Source organism: Orbicella faveolata, unplaced genomic scaffold (genome assembly GCF_042242905.1).
Source record: "Orbicella faveolata isolate gen_17 unplaced genomic scaffold, um_ofav_v1 contig_35, whole genome shotgun sequence".
Lineage (NCBI taxonomy): Eukaryota > Metazoa > Cnidaria > Anthozoa > Scleractinia > Merulinidae > Orbicella > Orbicella faveolata.
In genome coordinates this window covers 19,437,501-19,449,122 of record NW_028301564.1, presented here as the reverse complement: position 1 = coordinate 19,449,122, position 11,622 = coordinate 19,437,501, and the positions used below count along the sequence as shown (strand labels likewise).

General features: G+C 37.1%; 1 protein-coding gene across 1 annotated transcript in view; it reads left to right on the top strand.

Annotated features, from left to right (window-relative positions):
* The first annotated feature begins 9,664 nt into the window (after positions 1-9,664).
* Positions 9,665-11,622, top strand: part of LOC110045168 (uncharacterized) — a 4,088-nt gene continuing 2,130 nt past the window's right edge. Inside the window, exons 1-2 of the mRNA XM_089272724.1 lie at positions 9,665-9,744; positions 11,074-11,250. Coding sequence (XP_089128850.1) covers positions 11,107-11,250 — 144 coding nt within the window. The 5' untranslated portion in view covers positions 9,665-9,744; positions 11,074-11,106. The remainder of the gene's footprint in view (positions 9,745-11,073; positions 11,251-11,622) is intronic.

The window sequence follows — 11,622 nt, the reverse complement described above, 5'->3', positions numbered from 1 at the left end:
TTTTCAGCGAAATCTATCCGACCAGTTTTTCTGCAGCAGTAAAAGACATAAATTTGCAAAAATCTAAAAAACTGCCAGTACAAACCCTACTTTTTTCGTGTTTAAAATTCGTATCCCGCAGTATTCAATGTATCGTAAAAATTTTGGAAAATTTCACCGAGGATATTCAAGAAAATCACAAATAAAGCCATGAAAACGGTAAACAATGCATTTGTTTAGGCATCTATAATTCAACATTAAAGGCTAAGATTTTAACAGAGATGATAATGAATCAACATATCATCATTGCTTATTGCATTTAATAAGTTTGAAAGGACTGGGTGTAAAAACGAATGCAAATACAGCATTTCAAAGCATAACACTAGCGCGCGCAACGTGATAAATGATTACCCTATGGAGCCACCTTAAAAATGGTTTCTGAAAAATATCAATGTTTTGTTGTCTTAACTATCCTGTGACTTCAGTTACAGTTAATCGAGGTTGTTAAGGCTCGCCTTTTTATCTTATTTCAGTTTATCATTCCTGTTGCTATAGTGTGGCTGATGACCCTACATGGAATACACTAAAAAACAACGTTTTTTAAATTAAAAGAACTTTGTGTAATGCACAGTAGACCTATATAGTTGAGGTCATCTGCTATCAACTGTCGTATCAGTCCTACAAATTCTATCTTTTACAAGGATAGTGTTACTGCCAAGTTGCCATAGTAGGAAGTAAGTAAACACTTTATTTAGTGAGGGTAATACTGGATAGCTAAAAGCTAATAAACTTGTGGCCCTCATAGTCACAGTCATAGAGTAGAAGTCAAGCTGGCTCACTACCTCAAACATCGTTGGAATTTAAATATGATTGCATGAATACGAGTTTAACTAGGAATAAAATAACAACCAAATTTAAAATGAGTACAACAATAGCAAATAAAAGGAAGCTAGGCTAATAAAAACAAAACCAACACAAACGCGACTTACAGAAATTCTACCAGGATGATAGAGTTTAGAACACAATAGATCCTGGATATGCGAGATACGACAATTTGCTTGATCGGATTTATGAGCTATTGTTACATAACAAAACCGTTGCAGCTAAATGTATATAAGGGCACGCATCATAGCGTAATTTTTATAGAAAAACCAAAGCCCTCAACTGGATGGTTGTTACTGCATGGAGAGTGAATAGTCACAATGGCACAAAAAGGGTTACCGAGTCTTAGTTTTATTGCAAAGTATTGTCCTAAATTTCGAGTGCATGACATATATGTTCTCTGTACCATTGCGCAAAACATTGTAAAGTTGGACACGCTGCAACTTGCTACGCACAAATTATGTTGCGCAAAAAGTTTCGCTGTGTCCGGGCCTTAGGGAATTATACATATGTGCTCGTTCAGCTTAAATATGGCAGTTGTTGCTACGATTTTGATATGTCAGAACCCTTTTCTGTGCCAGAAGTCGCGAATTCTCCACTTTCTTTCTATACGCCTAGCTTGAAAAAGGTAGCGCGGCTTCATACGTAGTTGATCATAAGTATTACTCCCTTTGGATTCACAACTGTGATGTTTAGAGGTATAGGGCATGGGTTATAAGTTAGTCAGTTACATTGAGCATAAATAAAACTGGCTTAAGAAGATAAAATTAATAAAATCAGGAAAGACAAAGACATTGCGCATACTTTTTTTTTATTAATTCACTGTAAAACATTAACAATGTATAATTAAAGATGAAATTTTGGAACATAACATGAAAAGAAATGATAAACAAGCTATTGCACTCTTTAAAATTTATGTTATGTACTTTTAGCCATACCATGAGTTGAGCAACATTTAATCAAAGTGCGAAGGCTCGCGTGTATATCTTGTAACGTTCGCCGTTCCTGTTGCTACAGTGTGGCTGATAACACAACAACATAGAACACTCTTCAAAACTAATTAAGTTTAAAAGCTCTGTGTAAGCAATTGATACATCAGTCTTTTAAGCTTTAGTTTTCCTTAATTTTAATAGTTCCCTTAATATTGTTAAGATTTTCCAATGACTTAATAAATTACATTTAAAACTGTTAAATTTTCCTGAAACTCTCACTGAGACTAAAATTGTAACGAATCCTGGTAGTTATAGTAAAATGACGTCACAAACAAACGGGCGTTTCCTTCAGTTTCACTCGTGCATACAGCAGCGTTATCATTATTTGACTCTTAGCGTTGATATTCCAAAAATATGATTCAGGAAAATAACACATCCGTTGTCATTGGAGGCGGCTTCATGGTAAAAAAATAAACTTTAAACAGTTCAATTAAAAGAGTTATTCAACCCTGCAAATTAAACAACCCTGCAGTGGGTGGGGTCGTTCTCTGCAATGAGGTGTACCTACATGAGTAGATGTTCAAGGTGAAAAGGATCCGTCGATTCAAAGCCCTTATCGGGTTAGAAGAAATTCCTTCAGCCTAATTAAAATGATTACACGTGCAAGGCAATTTTGTAGAAATGTGAATTTTTACGAGTGCATTTGAGTCTCTACAGTTGAACCTCTCTACAACGCCTACTCTAGCTGTTCTACAGAGGCGGCTGTTGGAGATGTGGGTTTCAATAAGAGTAAAATTAACGGTTACAGTTTGGTACGAAAATTTCTGTTCGTTGTAGTGTGGTGGACGTTATAGAAAGGGGGCCGTTAGGGGTTGTTTAGCTGTAGTTTTTTCCCTCTTTGGCTTTTGCTTTTGGTTGTTTTCACATGGGCATAATTATTTTTACTTAAGGTGTTGGACTCATTTGTTCAACGTATCTTCAAAAATACTATTAAGACCCGGTCTAGAAGGTCTACTTTGCCATTCCCCCCTGCTAAGAGCTCGCGCATTTACGGAATGCTTGCTGGTACCTCTGAAAACCTTAAGGATGTTTTCTAAAAAGTATTAATATTTTGTTGTCATAACTATCCCGTGACTTCAGTTACAGTTCATCAAAGTTGTTAAAGTTCGCCTGTTTATCTTAAAGAAATATGATCGTTCCTGTCGCTATAGCGTGGCTCATGACACAATATAGAACACACTTGAAAACTAAGCTAAGAACTTTGTGTAATAAGATTAGATTCCATGTTGCCGTGTGTCTATTCAGTAATAGATCACGGATGACATATTGATATTAATCCCATTAGTTTGCAATTGTTGCTTGTGGTTTTCATTTTTAAGGGTTAAGAAAGTTGTAGCAACAAGGATATGACACTGGTATCGAATCATGCGATCTTGTGTGCATTGTCATGAACATGCCAAACTACCTACAGGCGTAAAGTGTTATGTTATGGTCCGGCTTATTACTATTTATAACGAAGCCGGCAAATCCGGGCAATCTCATTCATCACACTCCAGTGTGCTTCATGATCTCGTCGATCAAGCTGATGGCCCGAGCAAACTTAACAGATGCTTCCTACGCGCGAATAGCTATATATTTACAATAACTCAGGCGCCCTCATTAGTCGAGAGCTATGGTTGACGAGAGATACAACGCAAGACAACCTTTGGAGGTGACATGAGAAACTGTCGCAACTTTTTCAATTAGTCGAAACTTGTGAGTTGCGAAAAACCGATTGAGACATCTGGGCGAAATTTCCGACTTAAACATTGGCTTCAAGCAAAAAAAGTTATCTATATGCTGTCGCTTGTGCACGTGCAATGTTGCACTGATTTCTCCACTAACTCATTGGAGAAATGTCGGTGTTATTATAAAAAGCAAATAAACCACATTTTCCATGGTCTACACTCTTCTACACCATAGAAATGACACCATAAAATATCCAAAATTTTGCAATGAAACCACTCGCCTACGGTTCCTGGTGGTAGCGTGTGCCATACTGACAATAACGTCATTTGTACTGGTTTTTCCACAAACTTTACAGCGTACAGCGCGCACAGCGAAGCAATACGAGGTGCTTCACACAAGTAAGTTGCTTTATTCAACGAATGATGCAAAAATACTCAGTGCTATGTATAGTTATATTTTATGGCAAATGACCTGATTTCATTTTCACTTCTGTAAATCAATAACAATCAGTTATTCAGTGACGGGAGAATTTGTAAGAAATTAGTGATCCTACAAACACTTCAATTAGTTCTAATTTTAGCAATGTAGTCACACTGGTTACCAATGTGCCACTATAGGTTACCAATGTGCCAAATCGGTTACCAATGTGCCACTTTGAGCTACCAGTGTGCCACACTGGGTTACACGTGTGCCACACTGAGTTACCAATGTGCCACATTGGTTACAAATGTGCCACAAAAAGGTTACCAATGTGCCATTTCATCTAGCTCTCTCTCTCTCTCTCTCTCTCTCTCTCTCTCTCTCTCTCTCTCTCTCTCACGTGTACTAATTACAGAAAATATACATAAGAAAATCAGAGTACTGGCTACCTAGGATAACCATAGGGGCTAGTGGAGCCAAGCAGTTAGTTGACATGAGACATCAACAGACCTAAATCTTGGCGAGGTTGCTTTTTCATCAACAGTCAATCATATCACAGATTCTTGTCTTATTAATTGAAAGGTCACGATTTGAATTAGCAATTACAATTTCTGTCTTAGCAATTACGATTTGTATTAGGAATTAGTATTTGCAATTAGCGAATTTCAAGTTTCACATTAGTTTTTCTTTCCGAACGCATGCAATAAATATCAAGTTTCTGGTTTTTGTTCGAACAAAAAGCCTTCGAGCGAAACAAATCACCCTAGATTTTTTTGTCCTCTACTATATCAAAATTTAAACGTGACAAATGAAGTAAATTCTGTGCCTAATGCTCGAATAAAATTCCTGACCTTTTTTTAACGATCCAGCCTCTAGCTTCACAATAGACCATTTTACAGTTGTCTGCTCAGTGACCTGGCCTTTGAATGGCAGCGAGGCTGGAGGTGACCTTGTTTTGATGCAGACCTCACTGCTGTTGTTGTGTCAATCAAATTGTTCTAATGCTAACTAGGGCATTTACGTGACCAAACCAGAGAGGTGTGAATCAAAGCAAGGTCACGTGCAGCATCGCTGCCATTCAAAGGCCAGGTGAGCGAGCAGAGAACTGTAAAATGGTCTATCCTTACCCGCTTGTACAACACATTGTATTATTAATAAGTGTTTTATTTTCTTTCCAGGAATGGCGTCATCGAAGCCGAGTATTTCTCTTTGGATTTGAAATTCGATACGACAACCAAGCGATTTCACCCGGGGCCTATAAAAAACGCCAAATAAAAAAATGTTCGTGGAGAAGAGGTGAAGAAGTGTTACGAGTGCTTCTAAATCGTAAATTAATTTACCCTTAAAAGCATGCAGTCTTGGGAGAATTTTATACAAAATGTCTTTAAGTTATCGCACCAAATTGAAATTTCCTTGATGTCTCACAGAAATAGGCTCGCAATGCGTACATGTGCGACTTGACAGTCACCTATTTTTCTTGAAATAAATACCGCCAGCACCAGAAATCATCTTCAATAAAAGTGTGAAATAGAAATGCGTGCTAGCCTGGGTTAACCCTCGTTAAAGATGGCGTCATATTACGCCTAAATGACGTCACATTTTGAAATGTCCGCCATCTTGGATCCGCCATCTTCGCATGAATTTCAATCATTATTTTAGTAGCTGTAAAATGGTTCAAAGAATCGGAAAAAGGTGCAAAAGATCGCAAAATTATGTTATATCCAAATGTCAAGTTTTAAATAACTTGGAACTCCCCAGCTTAAATCAACTCTTGGCCCTCGTGGGAAAAGTGACCCTCGATTGACGATGTAACTTGAACATGTGAACGTTTCGCACCTTGATGTAAATTAACATTTCCTAGGTATCCTTATTTTTTGCATGACATGACGAGATTCATGAGACTTTGAAATACCCAGCAGAACATGGGTTCTAATTTCCGGTGACGTCATTGTGGTTTTGCTTATCAGATTACAAATCTGTCATTAAACACAATTTGGGAGTGTTTGTGGTATATAAGCCGTTTAGCATTTGACAGAATAACTTAATGCGGTAAACCAACCATATATAGCCTAGTTAAAAGAATCTTAAAATAGTTATATTACAACCAGAGGATTCGTTGTATGTGCATTACGCGAAATTCGATCAAAAATCGTGTGGCGCGATCTAGAACACGGCGGCAAATTCATGTTCTGTTCGCCTCCATCGATCAAATTCGCGGACCGTCGCTCGATCCGAGCCAAATTTGATTCACCGTGTCGAGCGAATGGTTCATAAACCACGAGAGTTCATCGAAAGTGATTCCTTTTCGTTTTTCAAAACTAACATCGCAGAAGTTTATATTGTTTCACTGTCTGATACAAATGGCTGGTTCGTGGATCCATCGTAGTCATCAACATTTCAATCTTCAAGAAAAAAGACACAGTCATTGTTACTGATGCTGCTCGGAATAGTTTGAAGAGCGTTACAAAGAAAGACCCTGAAAACTGATAAAATACAGAATTTCAAGTGACCGAAGCTCGAGATATTTTTCAGCGAAGATAAGCGACAGTCAGAAATACGCCTGCGTTCGCAGGCTAAGTGATACGCGGTTTTTTGTGAGACGTGCTTGAGCAAAATTGCCACCAAACACAAAAAAATGGGTTACATATGGAAAAATGACTCGCACTTGAAAAAATAAATAATACTGCTTGGAAAAACTGGTCAGACTTGGAAAAAAAAAAGTCACACTGGAAAAAATGGGTCACACTTGGAAAAATGGGCCACACTTGAAAGAGAGTCAAACTTGGAAAAATGGGACACACTAGAAAAAATTGCTGGTTTTCAGTGTCACGCAATTCAAAATAGATCAAAATAAAAATCAAAACCGGTCAATAGATTAAGTCCAGAATCTGGGAAATGAAAGAAGGTAAATATGCAAAGACTTTCGCCAAAATTCTGGTCACAGAAATTTTTCTTATGCGAGATACGCGGAAAAATTTTTTACCCAAATTTATAGAGATTTGTATGGAGACGCCATGCTTGTGCCCATCCGTATGGGCACCAACATGGCGGCCGGAAACCAACAGAAACATCCGTCACTGAGTTTTGCTACAAAACCGTGAATTTATCCCTCGAGGAACTCTAAAATACTAAAATAATACTTTTTCTAAGACATGAACTGTTCAGATAGCCAAGTTCCCCGAAATAAGTCACTTTTTTAACCATCATGACAGGTCTCTAGGCCGTCATGTAAATGCCGCGTCACACAAAAGCTTAGAAATTCAAGCGTAGTGTACCACAAAACCAAGAGCCCATTCGGAGCCAAAATTTGTATGAATATTAGTTTTTAGCTGCTCTTATACATCATTAAAGTAAAATCTGAGGAAGATCAATAGTTTTGTAGTTCGAATTTTAGTGACGTCATGTGAAAACCAGCTATAGGTCACACTTGGAAAAACGGTCACACTTAAAAAATGGGTCACACTTGGAAAAAAAGGGGGTCACAATTGGAAAAAAGGGTCACACTTGGAAATTTGGGTCACACTTGGAAAAATGTATCACACTTTGACAAAAGGGTCACAGTTGGTAAAATGGGTCACAGTTGGAAAAATGGGTCACAGTTGGAAAAAGAGTCACCCCACACTTACAAAATTGGGCCGGACTTGGAAAAATGGGTCACAGTTAGATAAACGAGTCATACTTCGAAAAAAGAGTGACACTTGGAAAAATAGGTCACACCTGGAAAAATGGGTCACACTTGGAAAAAAGGGTCACAGTTGGAAAATTGAAAAATGGGTCAAACTTGGAAAATGGCTTACATTTGAGAAAACGGTCACGCTTAGAAAAAAGTCAGATCTAAATGGAAAAATGGGTCACTTTTGAAAAAAAATGAGCCACACTTGGAAATAAGGGTGAAACTTGGAAAAATGGGTCACACTTGGAAAAATTAAACGTAATTGGAAAAACTGGTCACACTTAGATTGAAGGTTCACACTTGAAAAAATGGGTCACACTTAAAAAAACGGCCTTTTGAGGCCAGGAAGACTAGTTTCACCGTCTTTTCTTTGAATCAGGAATTGTACAATTTAATTAAGAGTGCTTTTAACATGAAATTGGAATCTAAATCAATACGAACGTACAGAAATCAAAACCGCGGCGGAGAGCTGATCTATAGCTTTCTAAAACCTACATCGTGCTAAATGGACTGAACAAAAGCTTCCTACATGGAGAATCGATTGAGCTTCAAATAAAGTAGGCCATAATTATGAGTTAGCGAGCACTCAACATGTTGTCGTTATGTCAATTATCGCCCGGAAGCCACGCAAATAACTTTCTTCCGCGCTAGCGAATCACAGACAGTTCTGATAGTTAGCTAGGCCGAGAACGCCTAAAATTGATAAAACAAGGATATTCTACTCACGATCAGCGCTTGACCTCATGTTCTTCACTCTGCTCGTGGCCATGTTTTGCTCGCAAATAGCAATTAATGTCCCGGATGTACTTGAATTTTGTCGAGCGCCAAATGTCATATTCAAAAAGTCTTTAGCCACCTCAAAGTTCAGAGCAAATAACGCCAACAGCAGCTAGAAATGTCTAGTCCATTGCACGTCTAAGCCCTAAATTGATGTGGCTAAAGCTCTTTGCTGTCTAAAGCAAATGATCAGAGAACGCTTAAGTTTTAAGATCTACAGGCTGCTACCACAGGGAAAGCACAAAAAATAAATAAATAAATAAATAAATAAATAATACTGTTTTCATAAATCCATACATATATTTCAACAGATTATGACTGGATGACCCAGAAAGGCCGAAAAATGAGCGTTTCTACTTACTGTCGATCGTTCTAAAGCATCTGGAGTCAAACTAGCGCATTCCCTGATCATTTGGTACATTCTGTGCGAATATACTGATGACTGGATTTATGAAAACCGAATTAAGACTTTGCACCAAAAGAGCGAGCATGTATATTTTGAAAAATCGGTCAGATATATATAGATATACTTTGAAATCTCGCGTATTCACGAAATGACTTTTTCTTCGTGTAGGAAATTTCGAGAAATTAGAATTCAATGTAAAACAAAGACGGATTCATCAAACACAAATGCTCACCCACATCTTGGCAGATGATTTTCTTAATTCTACCGACCTGTCCGTGTGACATTGTATTGTTGTTAATGAGAAATTTGATGTTAACCACCCATTCACTCTATCGTGTCTCCGACACAAAAGTATTCCCTGTATAGTGAAATTTAAAAGTATTCCCTGTATAGTGAAATTTAAAATTGGTGAAATTAAAAATGCAAGAAGTGTGAGGAATTTGAAATAGTTCGTTATAAAATCTAAATTTGATCTCAAACATGCAAAATGATAAGCTTAAAACGCAAATTTGTTTGAAAACATTGTTGTGATAGACACCTCAAGTGACGTGACCACACAGTTGACACACCAAAATGTTCCCTGATAACGTTTACTGGAGAAAAATAAAAAATATTGACTGCTATAGCCTGAGCTGAAAGCTGTTTTTATAATAAAAGACTAAAATCAGCTAGGTAAAGCACATTGTGACTGCCCCTTCTCACCCACCCAGGCTAAATAAGGTTAACGTTTGCAATTTACACAGCTGTTTGTAAAAGTAAAGCAATTAAGATAAATATCTGATGAAACTAAGATTAAAGTGTTTTCTGGAATGAGCTTTAACGTATGACATTTATACAGCTGTTTGCTAAAGTAAATTCATTAAGATCGTGATCTGACTAACTGAGTTTGAAATATTCTCCCGAAAATCAACATTTTCATTGCAAGCCTCCTTTTGCTGCACCAACAGGTATGTGTGCTGATAAATTTGTGATTTAACAAATGATCACTTCAACTAGAAAACTATTAATGGACTCTATAAGATTAAGTCGTGTTGAAGAAAGGATTATGAGCAAAATCTCGCTTTTCAAAAAAGTTTAATGCTACGCTGCTTTTCTAACACGACAGTTTATCTAAATCACGACTGTTATGGGGTATCCAATCGACCTAATTAACTTGTATATATTTTCATCGACTTCTACAGGTTGCGGAATGTGAAAAAAATGTTTTACTCGAAAAAATAGAAAATAAAGAATTAGAACTTCTCTCGTTTGACAACGAATTGATAATTTGAATCGCACAAATTGCAACTGAACTACAAATTATAGTAGCTTCTGAATAAAATTATGAACTAAAGACGCAGCATTCTGTCCAGCCACAAATTTCTGCAGTACTTTGACTCTATCAAAATACATTTTTATCAACTGGTAGATGCATAAAGTCAGTATCGGTTGCTGCGGTAGCAATCTTTAAAAATCATTTTACCAGTAAAAACTATCAGAACATGACTTCTTACAAAAGCAATATTTGCACGTTTGGTACACAAGCCAATTTAATTAAACATAACTACGTCATCACTTAATGATTACTTTCAGTTCAAAGGGATTTTGTTTTTAATAGAGCGTTGATGTTTTAGAAATAAATTGATCTCCTCCATGAACTCACGTTTCAGAGACGTCTCAGCATTCTTACCATAAAAGCACTTTTAATCAATCTCCCCAGTGCCATCTTAGCGAAAACTTCCACAGTTGCGATCCAGTTCTACTGAAATTCTCTACAGCAACTTTTAGAAGCAGTCTTACTATTTTATGCTTAGTATCTTACGGTAGAAGGGTATTGGGTTTTTCACGGCGAAAGAAAGTGCATTTCGTCATGTGGAAACGTAAGAAACTTAGGAACTCCATTAGGACTAATGGAGCGTGACTCAGGCTTTATTTGACCACTAAAAGATACCACTTAAAACGGAAAAGACTAGATTAACAGCCACTGCTCAGGTAACCAGCCCGCGCTAGTAAGTGCTCGTTTGGATGACAATCTTCTGAAATTGGCGAATGTCTTGGTCAAAGAGTTTTCAAATTGAAATCTTCAGAAACTTAAAGGAAATCGATCAAAAATTTGTTGAATTTCCGTTCAACTTATCTCGGAACAATTTAGTATGAAATGTTATTGGTCGAAGATTACGATGTTTCCATGGCAATCTTATTTTCAAGATTATTATGAGTTTTTCTTTTTGACGAAAATCTTTTTTAACTTTGTTTTTGAATTTCGGTTCACTCTTAATTGTTGTTTTTATTGCTAGCTATCTTAACAGATAAGTTTCGAACTGACGTTTATGAAGATGATGAGGACAGTCTTTGAAGCACTTTTCATTGCAGCCTTCGTCAGCAGTATTTCTGTTACCCTTGCCGCATGTGCAAATAAAGACTCGAACGAGGTTTCTTCAAGTACGTCTTGCGACCTAAAGACTTATTGTCTGGTAAGTGATTGATAAATTGACTGATTGACTGATTGATTGACTGATTAATTGACTGACTGACTGATTGCCATTTGTATCGGTCAGGTCCTCGAACCAAAGTTGGGTAGATCGCTAATATGCGCAATTTTTAGAAACTTATTCGGAAGGTTTACAATACGACTACTCTAACAAAGGCCGCCAGACAAAATTTTCTACAAATTTAACGAATAAAAATCGTGGAGGTTAACAACAGTTTTCCAACAAATTATCCATGTAATCAAGCTGTACATTAGAAAGGCAACAGATTTCAGGTCGGTTTGATTAGTAACTATTTCAAAACTTTTAAAATACCAGTGGTCAATTTGTAAAGAATGTGTATAAGTGGCCTTACTG